Source organism: Bos grunniens, chromosome 26 (genome assembly GCF_055505025.1).
Source record: "Bos grunniens cultivar Pamir isolate PY7600 chromosome 26, Bosgru_T2T1.0, whole genome shotgun sequence".
NCBI lineage: Eukaryota > Metazoa > Chordata > Mammalia > Artiodactyla > Bovidae > Bos > Bos grunniens.
The window spans coordinates 35298781-35317969 of NC_141190.1; the positions used below are offsets into that span (position 1 = coordinate 35298781).

A 19189-nucleotide genomic window follows, 5' to 3' on the forward strand; every position below is an offset into this window, starting at 1 on the left:
CTAGAACAATATCCTCCTTTTACATTTTTTTCCAAAATGTTCTCCTCTCCTCATTTCAACTAATCTCTAAGGGACAAACTGATATGGAAAAGTTGTGAGGTGAAGGAGCTGTCCTAGTTTTTAGGTTTGAGGAGGACATTTCTGGTTCTGCTACTTTGGGGGAATTGTGATTTGTTTGTTATATAAACGAAAATCATGGTTTTCCTTTCCCTTTTTTTTTTTACTTCCGAAGGAGTCACCTCTTTCTTGACCTTTTTTCCCCTCCTTAAGTCATTGCTGAGGTATTTGCAAACCAAGCCAACACTTACATTTTATTCACCAAACTAGAACAAAGCATCTGCTAATAGAAACAGCCTGGTAAATAGTTGAAAAAGCACACAAGTCAGAAGACTTGTGTTTAAAGTGCCGTTCATTGCTTACTTCTAATATGTCATTGACAAATCTTTGGACCTTTTTGAGTCTTTCTATTCTCATCTGCAAAATGGGGTTAATGGAGGATTTCATCTACAAAGTGGGGGTAACAGATTAAAACAGATGACGTGGGTACATTATGCCCCAAATAAACACGAGTTCAATCTTAACAATAATATTATGACTGTGTGGTTACAATAAAAACTTTTTCTGCTTTTGCTGTCAGAAGTGCCTTTGGTAGATTTCAAATTCTTTTCCATACTGCCTACTCTTTGGTGGGGATCCAATAACATTGCTGTAACTCGAGTGTCCATGGCTGCATTTCATCTTTCTCAAGGGTTCAAATAGCCTGTTCAGAGAAGGTACGAAGGTACAAAGCAAAAATTTCAGCATATGCCATCAAATCTTGGAAAGTCATTTAAAGGAGGAAAGCCTGCCACCGAGGAAGTTAAAAAAAAAAAAAAAGGCTCTTTTCTGGGCATCATTTCTGCCCTTCTGGAAAAAAAAAAAAAAAAAAAGCCCCGATGTTGCAATATTTTTCATGGCAGAATATTGTCCCAGATGGAGAAGGAAACACTGACAAGCAGAAAAGGAGATACCTGGGGTTCTGAGGCAGCGTCGGAGGGGTGCGGCGCGCCGGGGGGGGGGTTTCAGAACCTCGCCGCTCTTTGTTGGGGGCGGGGGAGTCATTATTTCCGTGGAAGAAATGACACCGGCCCCCCGCCCACCGCCCCGAGAGGTCCTTCGCCGGCGGATCCGGCTCCGCGACCCTCGCCCCCGCCCCTCCCAGTTCTTGTGGACCCCTCAACGTTGTCGGACTGCGGTGCCTTTAAGACTTTTGCCTGCTGCACATGCTCAGCTCTTTGTGTGTTGTTGGAGTTTTTCTCTTTTAAGAAAAAAAGAAGAAATAGGCTGGAGGATGGGACGGAGGAAGGGGTGGGGGGAGCGCTGGGGGAAAAACGCTGCACTTTTACCGCTGTAGACAGTGGCCTGGAAGGGTTTCTTTTCTGCTGAAGCTGCGAAGCCGGTCCCGCTCTGATCTTTCGTTTGCGGTGGGGTGTCGCGGGGGGGAGATCCGGAGGCGCGGGGCCGGGTTCTCCGGGGCCCCGAGGGGAAGGGCACCGCGGGCGCTGGGGGCCACACCTGGGGGGGCCGGTCTCCCCTCCCGCGGCGGGCCGGGCGGGGTAGGTGCGCGCGCGCGCGCGCGCCGGGGGGAGTCCCGGGTCTCTGTAGGGGCGGGGCGAGACCACGCGCAGGGCCCGGCGGGGAGGAGCGGAGGCCCGCGCGCGAGCGGGAGGTGGCCCCGCACCCTGCGGGCCCTAGAGGCAGCCCTGGCGTCTGGCTAAAGCGGCACCGGAGAGCAGATGGCTGCTGGGGGGCCGCCGAAGGCCGGCCGGGCGGGACGAGGCTGAAGCCCCGCTTCCCGAGTACCCCCTCCCGCGGTGGGCGCGCCCACCTCGGGGGGCTCCCGTGGCCCCCCGCCTTCCCGGGCGCGCGCGGCGGGGCGCCCAGGCTGTTGGCCCGAGCGGCGGGCGAGGCGGGGCCGCGCGCGGGGTCCCCTCCCCCTCCCGCAGGTCCCCGCCTCCGGCCCGGTCCGGGGCGCCGCGGCGGTGGGCTCGGCCTGCAGCGGACAAGGTCAGCGGACGGAGAGGCGATGCCCGAGCGCGACTGCAGGGAGCCGAGCGGAGGCGAGCGCGGCTGGGATCTGCCCGTCCGGACCGGGGAGCGGGACTGGGGCAGGCGCCGGTGAGGAGGAGGAGCGGCGGCGGCGGCGCGGTGGTTTCCTCTCCGGCCGGGTTTCCCCTCTGGAGCATCCCTGTCGGCGCCCGCCAGCGCAGCCCCGCCGGCCCGGGGCGCTGGGGAAGATGGAGCCGGGGGGCCGGGCCCGCACTGGCCCCCCGCAGCCGGCGGCCCCGGGGCCGTGGAGGGCTCGGCCGGCAGGCGGCGGCGGCGGCGGGGGCGCCTCCTCCTGGCTGCTGGACGGGAACAGCTGGCTGCTGTGCTATGGCCTTATCTACCTGGCGCTCTACGCGCAGGTGTCCCAGTCCAAACCCTGCGAAAGGACCGGCTCCTGCTTCTCGGGCCGCTGTGTCAACTCCACCTGCCTCTGCGACCCGGGATGGGTGGGCGACCAGTGCCAGCACTGCCAGGGCAGGTTCAAGTAAGTGCCTTCGCCGGACCCTCCTCCCCCCCCCCGCCCCCCCCGTCCCCCCCCCCGTCCCCCCCCCGTCCCTTCTTGGTCCGGGGTCCCCGGGCTGGGAGCGGCCCCCAGCGCTGCCTTCCTCCGGGCCCCGCGCCTCGGAGATCCCGACCCTGCGCCCAGCGCCCAGCACGACCGCCGTGGACGCGAAGCCACTCCGGGTGGTCTACCTGTCCGCTGCCCGTCTTTTTCCCTGATCGTCAAAAATTTGGCACTCAGTTACGGTGCCAAACACCATTTTGTTAGCGGACACTGTTTTTCAATAAAAAATGATGCACGTAAGTCATGAAATCCTTGCGCATTGTGAAGCGTTCAAACATTGCAGAAGTGTAAAGGTTAAAAGTTCTGGTCTGCCGGTATCTCCCTCTTCCCCAGCCTACTCCCTTCTCTAGAGGTAACCCCTGCTAACTTGTTAGTGTATTTAGTAACAGTGATCATAAGTCGAATTTCTGATGACCTTACTATGTGCCAAACACTGTTCTGAGTGCCTTACGTGGGTTATCACATTTGTTCCTTAAAGAGTTCCTAGTAACAGGATTCCTATACTGGTTTTACAGAGAGAAATCGTGGTAATGAATTTAAGTAATTTGCCCAAGATTACACAGTACTGATGGGAGAATTGTGATCCAAATCAGCTAGCCTAACTCCAGAACGTTTACTTTTAGCCAGTATTACTGTGCTGAATTGTGCGAAAAGAATCTTGGATTGAGAAATACAGAGTGACTTCGAGTTAGACAAAGGGATGAAATACCTGGACTTTATAATGTGGTGGCGATAATAGATATTCCTAACTGGTTATTTAACTCTCAGCTATTGTGTGGAAGCATCACTTCGGTTTTTCGGAAGCTTAAGGCCCTAATGGAGCTTGCTTTACAGCAGTAAAAATACTTGTCCCCTATTGGTTCATGTGTATTGCGTCGCTGCCTGATATGAAAAGAAATGGATGAGTGTGGGGCAGCAGCAGCAGATAAAATACTTGAGACTAATAGGGTATCCATCTGACAACTTGTGCAGAACAGTCCTTTAAGTCAACTTCTGTGTCATCCAGATAGTTGAGATCAAGTTTGCTGGCTGGGTTAGTGGCTCAGAAATTGCATTCTGTGGGTTACTTATTGTCACAGTGATAGCCAAGTCTAAGTGGAGTGTCTTCTTGGGTTCTAAGGCAGAGATGAGAATATGGTTCACCTTTGTTGTTGTTTAGTTACCAAGTTGTGACCAAACTCTTTGCAAACCCATAAACTGTATATTCCACCAGGCTCCTTTTCCCATGAGATTTCCCAGGCAGGAATACTAGAGTGGGTTGCCATTTCCTTCTCCAGGGGATCCTCCCCAGCCAGGGATCAAACCTGTGCCTCCTGCATTGGCAGATGTATTCTTTACCACTGAGCCACCGGGGAAGCCGATGGTTCCCTTTACTTAGGTATCAAAGGAAAATTTCCTGGGAGTTTTAAACAGCTTATTTTCCCTTTATTTTAAACTTGCTGGTTAAGACAAGTCCTTGAAACCTTATTGTAAAAATGTATTTTTTAAAAGGGGATTTTTAAATTTAAGTAGATCTTACTGTTTAATTAACAGCAAGATTTTGGAAGTGAAATCTCAGAATGAAGTTTTATGAAATTCTTTTGTAGAAATAAGTTGAAATGTTTCCTAGCTTCGTAATTTCACAAATCAGTGTAATACTCTTGTTTTTTAAAAATACTTTTAAAAATTTAGTAGAGTTACTAATTAAAAGTTTTAAAAAATGTTTCAAGACCCACAAAGATACTGTTTTGAACTGGGCTTGTTAGTAGTCTTTTTTACTTAAGTGTTCTTAAACTTTTGCTTTGATCGAAACAGCCAGCCCAGCCTCTTTACCTGGCAATAGAGGATTTTGAACATAGGAAAAATAGTAGTCAGTAATAAAAAAAAGCCACATACATTTTTTATATCTGTTTTTACATAAAGAGAAAGATTGCCTGATTCATATGTAATTTAGGAACATTGGCCTTTGGTTGGAATTGCTCTGTTTGTCTAAAGAGGACAAAAATTGCTGCAGTCCTGAGAAGCCTCTGTCTACATTGTATAGCAGTGGAATTGTTAATCAGCTAGATCAGCAGCCTGTAACCTCACTAGCAGATGTTGTCCCAGTTAGTAGGAAAGGTCACAGATCAAGTTAAAACTGGCTTGAATAGTATAGAGAGATGGTTGCTGTTCATAAACAATACATTAGTGAGTAAAAGAGGAATAGTTTTTTTAAAATACAGATGTAGTTAAATAACAATAAACCCTGGACTAATCATTGAATATTCATTTCCTTGGAAGCTATTTCCTATGATTCATTGTACTCTTATTAGTAAGTACTTTTTCATTCTCTGTGGAGTACCAGCTATTAATTAGAGTAAATATAACTGGTACAACTCTTTGTGTTCTGTTATATATACTCTTAGGGTAAAGAAGTATTTAATGTTAAAGGGACGAATCAATTTAGAAGAAAAGATTTCTTCGGGTAAAGTACCTGCTAAGCTAAGAAAGGTTTCTTTCAGAATGTTGGCTTGTTTTATCCAATATTTGAAGTAATAACACAGTGGGAAAGACTTTTAACTGGAAATTCTCACTTCATTAATTATCTTGAAAATCTTTTACTAAACTGAAGGATAGCAACCTTACACACAGACATCAAAAATGATCAATCTTGGTAAGCAGGTGTCAAAATTAATTGGCTGGTTCCATGGTAACTTAGCTCTTTTTTTCTAGTGTAGGGATTTCACTAGGGAATGAGTATTCTTCAAATGCTTCTTTAGAAGGGAAGATTGATGGTTGGGGGGAGAAATGCAGCAGCAAATATGTTATCAAAAGTGGTGCTTCAGTTCTCTTAGGATTGATTTCAGCCTTCTGTTTCTATTTGAAAAGAATAAAACTCTCAGATTGTAGGCCATTCCTCAGCTAGGTAAAACAGAATGAACACCGATCTTTAGCCAAAGCTAGACCGAAAGACTTAGGACTGAGAATCAGAAAGGACAGTGCCAATTTGAAATACAATAATCAAGGATATGATATATGAAATATATGCAAATTTGGATTACATTTACTTGGGCAGCATTGTATAACATTGGGCTAGAAAGCATTTTGCTACAAACTCTATTTGAATGAATAATACTCTGTTATAAGCTAGGTTTTTAGAATTACTTTTGTAGAGTAGTTGAGATTTATGTTTATATACATTTATAATTTGAGTTCCTACTTGGACATTTTTTTGCTTATATGACTTAGGAACCTAAGACTTCTAATTTCTCTTAGGTAAAGAAAATAGTTGAGATTAATGTTCTGAGATTGGAAAATACCTCATATTCTAAATATTTTATAAATCTAAATTTATTATTAAAGTGTATTTGTTGAATATTCCTGTAATCATCTATTAAATCTTGCTGTAGGTTTAATGTATGCAGATTTTTTTAAACCTCTTTGATCAGTCAAATATGGATAATGAATTTCACACATTTATAATAGAAGTAATCTATTTCTATTTTAACAGCAAAATGAAGATATACTACCAGGAGTGAGGTTGCTGTTGTAAGTAGAAAGCAGTAGGGTTAAATGTGTAAATATTTTTCCTAAGTTACTGCTAAAACTCCCCAATATATGTGTGTATATACACATACATCATTTGGAATCCTTTTTAATAATAATAGGGAAGCTATCAGTAACTGTGATGTTTAAATTGAATGCTCCCTGTCCCCAAGTCTTTATTTCAAACTGATTCTAATATGTAATTTATATGCATGGGTTCTTTTCATGTTATTCAACTATGAAAATCACACAATGGAATTTTATAATAATTTAAATTGAGTGTTTCTGAGATTCCCAGCTGATAAGTTACTTAGAGTAGCATGGTTTTCAAGACCATGTGTCTGCATAATTTGGTTCCTTTAGCAGATGACTGACACATTCTTTTAGCTTTCCTGCCTTTTAAAGTGCCTTCGAAGTGCCACATTGCTTTTGGACTCAGGGCGTTTCACACATACTGTTACATCTCTCTGAGCCCTCTTTCCTGTGTGGTCTTTGCTTGACTGATTACTAAGCATCCTTCAAATTTTAGCATATCCTAGTGTCTGAAGGAAGCTTTTCTAACTCTTCAGACTACCTGACTCCTCATTATATACTCTTAGAGCACTGTTTTTCTTTGTAGCACTTTGAAAATGAATAATTAGAGTTGAAATTTTTTTTCTAAAAAATTATTTTTAAGAGCTTAATCAAGGTATAATTGACCTGCAGTAAACTACAATTTAAAAAGTTCTGATGTATGTATGCCCCTCTTAAACTGTCATCACAGTCAAGATCCTAAAAATATTAGTCACTCTCAAAAGTTCCTGGTTGTTGTTCAATTGCGTCCAACACTTTGCAGCTCCATGAACTGCAGCACGCCAGGCTTCCCTGTCTTTCACCATCTCCTGGAGTTTGCTCAAATTCATGTCCATTGAGTTGGTGATGTCATCCAGCCATCTCATCCTCTGCCGTCCCTTTCTCCTCCTACCTCCAATCTTTCTCAGCATCAGGGTCTTTTCCCGTGAGTCACGCTCTTCGAATCAGGTGGCCAAAGTATTGGAGCTTCAGCTTCAGCATGAGTCCTTCCAGTGAATATTCAGGGTTGATTTCCTCTCAGATTTACTTGATTTCATCTCCTTGCTGTCCAAGGGACTCTTTAAAGCGTCTTGTCCAGCACCATGGTTTGAAGGCATCAGTTCTTCCGTGCTCAGAATCCGCCTGCAATGCGGGAGACCTGGGTTCGATACCTGGGTTGGGAAGATCCCTTGGAGAAGGGAAAGGCTACCCACTCCAGTATTCTGGCCTGCAGAATTCCATGAAGTATATAGTCCATAGGGTTGCATAGAGTCAGACACGATTGAGCACCTTTCCTTTAACTTTCAGTGACTAATGATGCTGAATATATTGTCATGTGTTTACTTGCCGTCTGTAGTTTCGTTTGGTGAGGTGTCTGTTCAGATCTTTTGCACATTTTTAAAATTGTTTTTTTCTTATTATTGGTTTTTATAAGTTCTTTACATATTATACATACTATTTCCTTATAAGATATGTCATTTGCAAATATTTTCTTGCATGTTGGGGCTTTTCTTTTCATTCTCAACAGTTTTCAATGGATGGAAGTTTTAAATTGAATGAATTACAGCTTCTCAAGTTTTTCTTTTTATGGATTTTTTTTTTATTTTTTGGTGTTAGTATCTAAGAAACCTTTGTCTAAATGAAAGATTTTCTTTAATTCTTTTTTTTTTTTTAGAATTTTTGTAGGTTTACACTTTGCATTTAGGTTGAGTCCATTTTTATTTACTTCTGCATTTAGTTTCTGCTGTACAGTAAAATGAATCAGCTATATGTATACATGTATCCCCTCTTTTTCTGATTTCCTCCCATTTAGATAACCACAGAGCATTGAGTAGAGTTCCCTATGTTATATAGTAGGTTCTCATTAGTTGTCTATTTTATACATAGTATCAAAGTGTATATGCTGCTGCTGCTGCTGCTGCTGCTAAGTCGCTTCAGTCATGTCAGACTGTGCGACCCCATTGATGGCAGCCCACCAGGCTCCCCCGTCCCTGGGATTCTCTAGGCAAGAACACCGGAGTGGGTTGCCATTTCCTTCTCCAATGCATGAAAACTGAAAAGTGAAAGTGCAGTCGCTCAGTCGTGTCCAACTCTTTGCGACCCCATGGACTGTAGCCCACCAGGCTTCTCCGTCCATGGGGTTTTCCAGGCAGGAGTACTGGAGTGGGGTGCCATTACCTTCTCCTCAAAGTGTGTATGTGTCAATCCTAATCTCCCAATTCATTTTACACGCCCCCCCTCCATTTTTGTATTTTGATTTTGTATCCTTAGATCTTCCTAAAATTACTTGTTTGTAGTAGTAGTAGTTTTTGTAGATTCCTTATGATTTTCTACATACTTGATTATGTTGTCTGCAAATAAAGATACTTTAAGCCCTTTCTCTGCAATCTGGATGCCTTTCATTTCTTTTCCTTGCCTTATATCACTGGCTAGAACCTCCATTATAGTGATATATACAGGTGATAAGGAGTAGTTGACTGTGTCTTGTTCCGAAAATATTCAATCTTTAACCATTAAATATGATAGTATGTGTCAGTTTCTTGTAAATCCCTTTTATCACATTGAGGAAGTTCCTTTCTATTAGTTTTCTGAGAGTTTTTATTGGAATTGAGTTGAAATTGGAATCTGCATCTGTTGAGATGATAATTTTTCATTTTAAGCTTAATATGAATTATATTGCTTAATTTTTGAATATTAAACCAGCCTTACATTCCTGGGATGAACCTCATCTGAAATGATATATTTTTCTTTTTATGTACTCTTTGGATTTGATTTATTAAAAATTTTAAAGAATTTTTGTGTATATGTTCAGGAAGGATATTGTTTTGTTCTTTTCTTGTAGTAACTTTGTCTGGTTTCAGAGTCAGAGTAACGCTGGCCTCATAGAATGAGCTGGGACCTTCCTATTCAATATGCCAGGAAAGTTTGTGTAGAACTGACATTATTTCTTCATTACATGTTTGGTAGGATTCACCAGTGACGCCCTCAAGACTTGGGGTTAATTCTTTAAGTTTGAATTTAATTTATTTAATATAAACTCAGTTCATTTAATAGGTATAGCTAGAAGTTCAATTTATTTGATATGTATAAGGCTGTATGAATAGGACTTAAACTTGTTGTCTAGAGTATTGTTCACTTTGGTAAATATTCCTTGTGCATGTGAAAAGAGTGTGTATTGTGCTACTGATGGGGGAGTGTTCTGTAAATTTCAATTAGGTCAAGTTGGTTGATAGTTTTGTTTAAGATTTCTAAAACTTCTCTGATTTTCTGTCTGTTTCTGTCAGTTATCGAGAGGGCATATTGAAATCTTCAGTTATAACTTTGTAATTATCTATTTCTCTGCAGTCATATCTATTTTTGTTTCATGTATTTTGAGTCTCTGTTATTAGGTGCATGAAATTTTATATTATATCCTATTGGTAAATTGCTCCCCTTTTCATTATGGAGTGAGCATTTGTTGAAGAGGCTATTCTGTTTTCATTGATGTTTTGCTCCATTGAAAATTGGTTGGTCATCTCTATATCTGTTTCTTGATTCTATTCTGTTCCATTGATCCATGTGTCTGTCCTTCTGGGGATGCCTTTTTTGACTATTGAATCTTAATAGTAAGTCTTGAAATTAGATAGTGAGATTTCTTCAACTGTTTTTATTTTTGAAAATTCATTTGTTTATTCTAGTTCATTTGCTTTTTCCATATAAATTTTAAAGTCAGTTTGTCAATTTCTTAAAAAAAAAAAAGCTGGAATTTTGATTGAGATTGTGTTGATTCAAGAGATCATTTTGGGTAGTATTGACATCTAGATAATATTGAGTTTTCCAGCCCTTTAACAGATATATTTCTTCATTTGTGTAGGTTTTCATTGATTTCTTTTCAGATACAGATCCTGAACGTATTTTGTTAGATTTGTACCCAAGTAGTTTGTATTCTTTGATGCTATTATAATTGATAGTGTTTCTTTTAATTTCAGTTTCCAGTTGTTCTTTTTTATTACGTATAAATAACAATTGATTTTTGTATGTTGACCTAGTTTTCTGCATTGTTGCTAAACTCAGTTTCAGTAGCTACAGTCGTACCTGTTTTACTTCTTCCTTTCCCCTTACATCCCCTGTTTTTCTTCTTGTTCTGTTGCCCTAGCTAGGACCTTCGACCTGATGTTGAATAATAGTAGAAGAGTGGATATCCTTGCCTTGTTTCGAATCTTAGGTGGGAAACATTCAGTCTTTAAACATCTTTAAACATGAAGTATCATGTTAGCTGCAGGCTTTTTTTTTTTTTTTAATAAATGCCCTTTATTAGGTTAAAGAAGTTCTCTGCTGTTCCTAATTTTGAGAGCTGATCATTATGTGATAATGGAAAATGTATATTGATCTGCCCCTAGTTCCTGGCATAGAGTTCTTAAAACCCTTATAATTTCCTGAGTGATCAGAGTACTAGAAGCATCTCGTGTTCTGATGTTCTTTTACCTTTGTTCCTAACACAGAGCTCCTGAAACCCTTGTAATTTCCCTGGTGATCATACTGTGTTTTTATGAGGCGACTCACGGGCTCCTGGTTGGCTCCTGGATAAGGGCTAGTTACCAGAAAGACCAAGTCATTGTTTAAAGCTTGGACTCTTCAGCCCTGTCCCCCATTCTCTTGAGAAGGGAGAATGGCTGAAAATAGAGATAATGATCTACAATGTCTACATGGTCAACCCTCCATAAATCCCCAAAGTTTGGGGTTTGGAGAGCTTCTTGGTTGATGAACACTTGGAGGTGCTGGGAGAGTGATGTGCTTGGGCAGGGCAGGGAAATTCTGAACCCCATCACCCGTACGTTATCCTATGTAGCTCTTCCATCTGGCTGTTCCTGAATTATATACTTGTATAATAAACCAGTGATCTAGTAAATAAAATGTTTGAGTTCTGTGAGCCTCTGTAGCAAGCTGATCCAATACGAGGAGCAGATGTTTGGATCCCGCTGTCTGAGGCTAGTTGGTCAGAAGCATAGGTGTTAAATGGGATTGTAGTTGGTGTCAGAGTTGAGGGGGGAGCTTTATAGGACTGAACCCTTAACCTGTGGAATCTGATGCTGTCTCCTGTTCAACTCCAGAATTGAGTTGAATTCTTGGACACCCTTCTGGTGTCTGTGAGGTCCTTGGCTGTTGTCTTTGTTCAGTCACTAAGTCATGTCTGACTCTTCACAACCCCATGGACTGCAGCACCCCAGGCTTCCCTGTCCTTCACCATCTCCTGGAGTTTGCCCAAGTTCATGTCCATTGCATTGGTGATGCCATCCCATCATCTCATCCTCTGTTGCCTTCTTCTCCTTCTGCCTTCAGTCTTTGCCAGTGTCAGGGTCTTTTCCAACGAGTTGGCTGTTTGCATCAGGTGGCGAAAGTATTGGAGCTTCAGCTGAATTCCTTGGTAATGGGGGAAAAACCGCCATACATTTGGTGACCAAAGTGAAAGTGGTGTGAGTAGAAAAGGAGACTTACCGGGAACAATACACGGTGGGGAAGAACTGGAATTTTTTCTACACTGGAGGAGAGGAACTGAGAGTTTTTCCATTTATAGTCATGTATGGGTATTGAATTTTGTCACATGATTTTTTTCTACATCTATTGAGATAGTCATTTGATTTTTCTTCTTTTGTGTGTTACTATTGGTGAATTAAATTGATTGATTTACAAATGTTTAATCAACCTTGCATTCCTGGGGTAAACTCCTTGGTTTGCAACGTATTACACTTTTTATAAAGAAAGGTAGTGCCAAAGAATGCTCAAACTACTGCACAATTGCACTCATCTCACATGCTAGCAAAGTAATGTTCAAAATACTCCAAGCAATACGTGAACTGTGAACTTCCAGATGTTCAAGCTGGTTTTAGAAAAGGCAGAGGAACCAGAGATCAAATTGCCAACATCCGCTGGATCATGGAAAAAGCAAGAGAGTTCCAGAAAAACATCTATTTCTGCTTTATTGACTATGCCAAAGCCTTTGTGTGGATCACAATAAACTGTGGAAAATTCTGAAAGAGATGGGAATACCAGACCACCTGACCTGCCTCTTGAGAAACCTATATGCAGGTCAGGAAGCAACAGTTAGAACTGGACATGGAACAACAGACTGGTTCCAAATAGGAAAAGGAGTACGTCAAGGCTGTATATTGTCACCCTGCTTATTTAACTTCTATGCAGAGTACATCATGAGAAATGCTGGGCTGGAAGAAACACAAGCTGGAATCAAGATTGCCGGGAGAAATATCAATAACCTCAGATATGCAGACAAAACCACCCTTATGGCAGAAAAGTGAAGAGGAACTAAAAAGCTTCTTGATGAAAGTGAAAGAGGAAAGTGAAAAAGTTGGCTTAAAGCTCAACATTCACAAAACTAAGATCATGGCATCTGGTCCCATCACTTCATGGGAACTTGATGGGGAAACAGTGGAAACAGCGTCAGACTTTATTTTTTTGGGCTCCAAAATCACTGCAGATGGTAACTGCAGCCATGAAATTAAAAGACGCTTACTCCTTGGAAGGAAAGTTATGACCAACCTAGACAGCATATTCAAAAGCAGAGATATTACTTTACCAACAAAGGTCCATCTAGTCAAGGCTATGGTTTTTCCAGTGGTCATGTATGGATGTGAGAGTTGGACTGTGAAGAAAGCTGAGTGCTGAAGAATTGATGCTTTTGAACTGTGGTTGGAGAAGATTCTTGAGAGTCCCTTGGACTGCAAGGAGATCCAACCAGTCCATCCTAAAGAAGATCAGTCCTGGGTGTTGATTGGAAGGACTGATGCTGAAGCTAAAACTCCAGTACTTTGGCCACCTCATGCAAAGAGTTGACTCATTGGAAAAGACCCTGATGCTGGGAGGGATTGGGGGCAGGAGGAGAAGGGGACGACAGAGGATGAGATGGCTGGATGGCATCACCGACTCAATGGACATGAGTCTGAGTAAACTCCGGGAGTTGGTGATGGACAGGGAGGCCCAGCGTGCTGTGATTCATGGGGTTGCAAAGAGTCAGACACGACTGAGTGACTGAACTGAACTGAACTGAACACTTTTTATATATTGTTGGATTTAATTTGATAATAGTTTGTTGAGTATTTTTGCTTATGTGTTGATGAGAGATTGCTCTGTAATTTTCTTGTTATGTCTTTGGTTTCCTTATCATGGTATGATGCTAACCTTATAAAGTGAGTTATAAATTGCTCCCTTTTCTTATGTTTTCTGGAATAATTTATGTAGAATTGGTATTACTTTTTTCACAAATGTTTGACAAATTCATCAGTGATGCCATCTGGGCTTGGAATTTCTTTGTGGAAGGCTTGAAACTGTGAACTCAGTTTCTTTAATAGGTGCAGGGATATTCATTTTATCTATTTCTTGAATGAGTTTTGGCAGATTGTACCTTAACAAAAATGAGTCCATTTCATCTAAGTTTTTAAATTTATGGACATAAAGTTGTTCATAATATTTCCTTATCCTTTTATTTTTTTTTGTTTTTTATTTTATTTTTTAAATTTATTTATTTTAGTTAGAGGCTCATTACTTTACAATATTGTATTGATTTTGCCATACATTATCCTTGTAAAGTCTGTGGGGTTTTTAATGTTTCTTCTTCAATTTTTGATATTGGTAGTTTATGTTTTTTTCCCTTCTTTTTTCCTGCTAAGCCTGGCTGGACATTTATTAATGTTATCAGTCTTTTCAAAGACTATGTGTTTGGTTTCATTGATTCCTGATGTTTGCCTTTTCTTTTGTTGTTTTCAGCTTCATTGCTTGCTGTTTCCTTTTTTTTTTTTTAAATTTATACCTGGGCCCACAACAGTGAAAACCCCAAATCTTAACCTCTGGATTACCAGGGAATTCCCTGCTTCCTTTGGTTTTAATTTGCTTTTCTTAAGATGAAAAGCTTTGGTCATTAATTTGAGATATTTCTTCCTTTCAAATAAGAGTATTTGAATGCTATACATGTTCTTCTAAGCACTGCTTTAGCTGAATCTCACATATTGTGATATGCAGTACTTTGATTTTATTCAGTGTAATTAAATTGTTATACTTTACCTTGAGACATTCTTTTTGGCTTATGTAGAAGTGTTTTGTCTAATTTCCAAATATTTGGGAATTTACAAGATCTTTTTCTTTTATTTAGTTCTAGTTTAATTCCACTATGTTAAAAAAAAATGTACCTAGTATGATTCCAGTTTTTATAAATTTGTTAAGACTTGTTTTTTGGACTTAACTACAGAGGATGAGATGGCTGGATGGCATCACTGACTCGATGGATGAGAGTCTGAGTGAACTCCAGAAGTTGGTGATGGACAGGGAGGCCTGGTGTGCTGCGATTCATGGGGTCGCAAAGAGTCGGACACGACTGAGCTGCTGGACTGAACTGAACTGATGGTCTGTTGTGAATGTTGCATGTGCAGTTGAAACAATGTATGTTTTGTTGTTGACTGGAGCGTTTTACAGAAAAGTCAAGATGGTCAAGTTGGTTGTTTAAATTGTTCAGATCCTTTATATCCCTCAGTTCAGTTCAGTCACTTAGTTGTGTCCGACTCTTTGGGACCCCATGAACTGCAGCACGCCAGGCCTCCCTGTCTATCACCAACTCTCGGAGTTCACTCAGACTCATGTCCGTCAAGTCGGTGATGCCATCCAGCCATCTCATCCTCTGTTGTCCCCTTCTCCTCCTGCCCCCAATCCCTCCCAGCATCAGGGTCTTTTCCAATGAGTCAACTCTTCGCATGAGGTGGCCACAGTACTGGAGTTTCAGCTTCAGCATCATTCCTTCCAAAGGAATTTTATATTTATATCCCTAATATTACTCTATCCACTTGTTCTGTTAATTACTTAAAGAGGAGTGTTGAAATTTCCAACTTTATTTATGGATTTATCTGTTTGTTTCCTTTCATTTCTGTCCGTTTTGCTTCTTGTATTTTGAAGCTTTTTTGGTAGACACATACACAGTTAGAATTGTTATGTCTTTTTGGTGAACTGACCCATTCATCATTATATAATTTCCTGTTTTTCTCTGGCAGTTGGTTTTACTTTGACATCTACTTTGACATTAAGAGCCACAGTAGTTTTGCTTATTGTTTGCTTTATGTATCTTTTTTGATTTGGAAAGAATAATGTGTGTTTTTACGTATGTGGTTGTGTTGTTTAGTTGTTAAGTTGTGTCCAGCTCTTTGTGACCCCGTGGACTGTAGCCCACCAGGCTCCTTCTGTCCATGGGCTTTTCCAGGCAAGAATAATGGGGTGGGTTGCCATTTCCTTTTCCAGGGGATCTTCCTGACCTAAGCATATGTATGTATGCATATGTAAATATATATATAAAGTCCAATCTGATAATCTCTGTCTTTATATTGGTCTGTTGAGGCTGTTTACGTTTAATGTATCCAGATATCTTTTAGCATTCTACTTAAATTTTCCATTGTCCCTTTGGGTCTGTGTCTATATTATTTTTTAGTGGTTATACTAGTGTGTTAGTGATTACAATATGCATGGGTAGCTTTTTATAGTCTATTCAGAGTTAATATTTATATTACTTTAGGAAAATTAAGAAATTTTTGAATCACATAGGTTCATTTATCCTCATCCACTGATCTTTGTTATAATTGTCATATGTATATATATGCTCAGTCATATCCGACTCTTTGCAACCTTGTGGACCGTGGCCTGCCAGGCTCCTCTGTCCATGGGATGTCCCAGGCAAGAATACTGAAGTGGGTGTATATTTACATATATATATATATATGCATATATATATATCTCACATCTACATGTATGGCATATCCCATCAGATAAAGGTATAAATTTAGCTTTCAAAAATCATACATATTTTAAAGAATCCAAGAAGGTGAAAACAGTCTTTTTACATTTTCTCGGATATCTGCTCTTTCTTTTGCTCTTTATTTCTCAAGATATAAATTTCCTGCTAGGGTCGTTTCCCTTTTGTTTGAATTGGTTCCTTTTGCTTTTTTGGGGGCACAACTGCTGCTGATAGATTATCTTAGTTTTCCTTGTTCTGAAAGTGAAAGTTGCTCAGTCGTGTCCGACTCTTTGTGACCCCATGGACTATACCGTGCATGGAATTCTCCAGGTAAGCCTACTGGAGTGGGTAGCCTTTCCCTTCTTCAGGGGATCTTCCCAACCCAGGGATCGAACCCAGGTCTCCCACATTGCAGCAGATTCTTTACCAGCTGAGCCAACAGGGAAGCCCAAGAATACTGGAGTGGGTAGTCTGTTCTGAGAATATCTTTATTTTGCCTTATTTACTGAAGGATATTTTCCCAAGTACAGAATTCTGGGTTGACAGTTCTTTTCTCTCAGTATTTTAAAGATGTTGCCTGACTCTCTTCTAGCTTTCATGGTTTCTGATGGTAAGTCTGCAAGTCATTCTATTCTAATTGTTTTTCCCCTGTGTGTCCAATTCCATTTTTCCTACTTACGTTTAAGCTTTTTATACATCTTTTGTTTTTAGCAGTTCAGATTCTGATGTATCTGGGTGTAGCTTTATTTGAATTTACTCTGGTGAGGGTTTGCTGAGCATCTTGAATTTATATTTCTGTCTTTCACCAAATACAGGGACTTTTTTTTAATAAAGGCATTATTTCTTGAAAGATATTTTTCTGCACCAGTCTTTTGCCCTTCTCTTTCTGGGACTTAAGTGATACTAATGTTAGACTTTTGTTTAGTACCATGAATCCTTGAGGCTCTGTTCTATTTTTTTCTTTCTTTAGATTGTATAATTTCTACTGAATTATCATCAGCTTCACTGACTGTTGCCTCTGTAGTCACTATGCTTTTGAACCCATCTAGTCATTTTAAAATTTAAGATATATTTTCTAGTCGTAACATTTCTGTTGTGTTCTTTTTTATGAATTATTTTTCTCTGTTGAAAACTTTTCTTGCCATTTCATTTAAGTACCTTTACCTCATGGAGTCCAGTTATAATAGCTAACATCTTTGATGATTCCAATTTCTGGATTTTCTTAGGATTGATATCTGTTGATTTTCTTTTCCATTGAGAATTTGTTACATAGTCCTAGTTCTTTGGGTGTTGAGTGGTTTTGGATGTGTTCTGGATGTTATGTAGGTTCTGGGTCCTGGAGAATATTGATTTATTTAGTTATTTGATGGTGGTGGTCATGGTGCTCAGTCATGACCGACTCTCTTCAACGCTGTGGACGGTGGCCTGCCAGGCTCCTCTGTCCGTGGGATGTCCCAGGGAAGAATACTGAAGTGGGTTACCATTTCCTCCTCCAGGGGATCTTCCTGACCCAGGGATGAAACCTGCATGTCCTACATTGGTAGGCAGAATCTTTACCACTGAGCCACCTGAAAAGCCCTGTCCATTTATTTGTACTTAATATAGTAGGCAACCCACCAGTTAGATACAAGTAGCAAATTCTCTTGGAGAAGGCAGTGGCACCCCACTCCAGTACTCTTGCCTGGAAAATCCCATGGATGGAGGAGCCTGGTAGGCTGCAGTCCATGGGGTCGCTAAGAGTTGGACACGACTGAGTGACTTCACTTTCACTTTTCACTTTCATGCATTGGAGGAGGAAATGGCAACCCACTCCAGTGTTCTTGCCTGGAGAATCCCAGGGACAGGGGAGCCTGGTGGAAGGCCGACTATGGGGTCGCAAAGAGTCGGACACGACTGAAGCGACTTAGCAGCAGCAAATTCTCTGTCGTGCTTTCGGAGGCCAGTGGTTCTAATCTTAGTTCCGTTTTCAAAGCCTTTGGATCTGAATGCACACACGCGACTCAGGATTAGTCTGAAACTTTGCAATGTTTTAAATTTGATTTCAGTTCTCAAAGCCTCCGTTAAGCTGCTTTTGGATCTGTCCCACACATGAGCAGTTCAGATTGAGCCTGAGTCTTCCGTGGGTTCATATACAGAACTGGAATATCTCCATCTTCAGCTCCTCTTTCTTATGATTCCTCCCACACTCTTCGTCTTGAAAGGACACTTTTAGCCAGTTATTCTTGCTGTTGAGGAGACAGAATTTCTGTTAAGATGTGGTCTACACTTGCACGTACTGCTGCCGTCCTCGCCAGGTTTGACCATCCTTGCCATCTCTCTGGCCGTTTTTGTCTGTTCCTAAAGTTTTCTTTCTTGAGTTGTTGCAGTAGCCCTTTGATTAATCTCTCTGATTCTTCTTTTTTTTTTTTTCTTCTTGCTAATTTATCCTGTACTGCTGCCAGAGTTTGTTTGATAGAAGAAAAATTTGATCATATCTCTCTTTTGCCTTGGAGAAGGAAATGGCAACCCACTCCAGTATTCTTGCCTGGAAAATCCCACAGGCAGAGGCGCCTGGAGGGCTGCAGTTCATGGGGTCATAAAGAGTTGGACACGAGTGAGTGACTGAGCACTCTTTTGCCTAAGAACTGGAGTATTTAAGATAGTGATGCCAAGGATTCTGATGAAGGATCTGTTGTCATTTAAATTGTTATTCTCCTCTAAGTAATGTGTCATCTTCCTTTGTCTTTTTTTTTTTTTTTTTCTCTTAGGTTTCCAGAAATTTGGTTAGGATGTGCAATTCTTTGAGTTTACTTTGTTTATTATTTGCTCAGCTTCTTGTAAGTTTGTATCTTTTTCAAAATTTGCAAAAAGTTCATTTCTTCAGAAATTTTTTTCAGCTCTCCAGTTTTTAATTCTCCCGTGATTCCAATGAGACAAATGTGAAATGTTTTGTTATTAACTTTTAGGTCAGTACAGCTCTGTTCATTTCCTTCAGTCTCTTCTATCTATTCAGATTGGATGGTTTCTATTTATGTATCTTTATGTTCACTGATTCTTTCCTCTATCTTCTCTATTCTGCTCTTGGGCCCATCTTGTGAGTTTTTATGACAAGTTTAATTTATTATATTTTTACATTTTGTTCTTCTTTATGTCTTCTGTTTCTTTGCTGAAACTTTTTTTATATTTGTTTCAAAAATGTTTGTATCTGCTGTTGGGCCATTTTTCTGATAGCTGCTTTA

At 40.9% G+C, this 19189-nt stretch overlaps 1 protein-coding gene across 8 annotated transcripts in view; it reads left to right on the top strand.

Moving 5' to 3' along the window:
• Positions 1-2126: 2126 nt before the first annotated feature.
• Positions 2127-19189, top strand: part of ATRNL1 (attractin like 1) — an 810133-nt gene continuing 793070 nt past the window's right edge. For 7 of the 8 annotated variants that reach the window (XR_015155896.1, XR_015155897.1, XM_086379578.1 and 4 more), the window contains exon 1: positions 2127-2572. Coding sequence is in view for 5 of the 8 variants with exons in the window: in XM_086379578.1 (XP_086235704.1) it covers positions 2277-2572 (296 nt within the window). In the remaining 3 variants the exon portion in view is untranslated. The remainder of the gene's footprint in view (positions 2573-19189) is intronic. The other variant, XM_086379584.1, reaches the window with a different exon arrangement.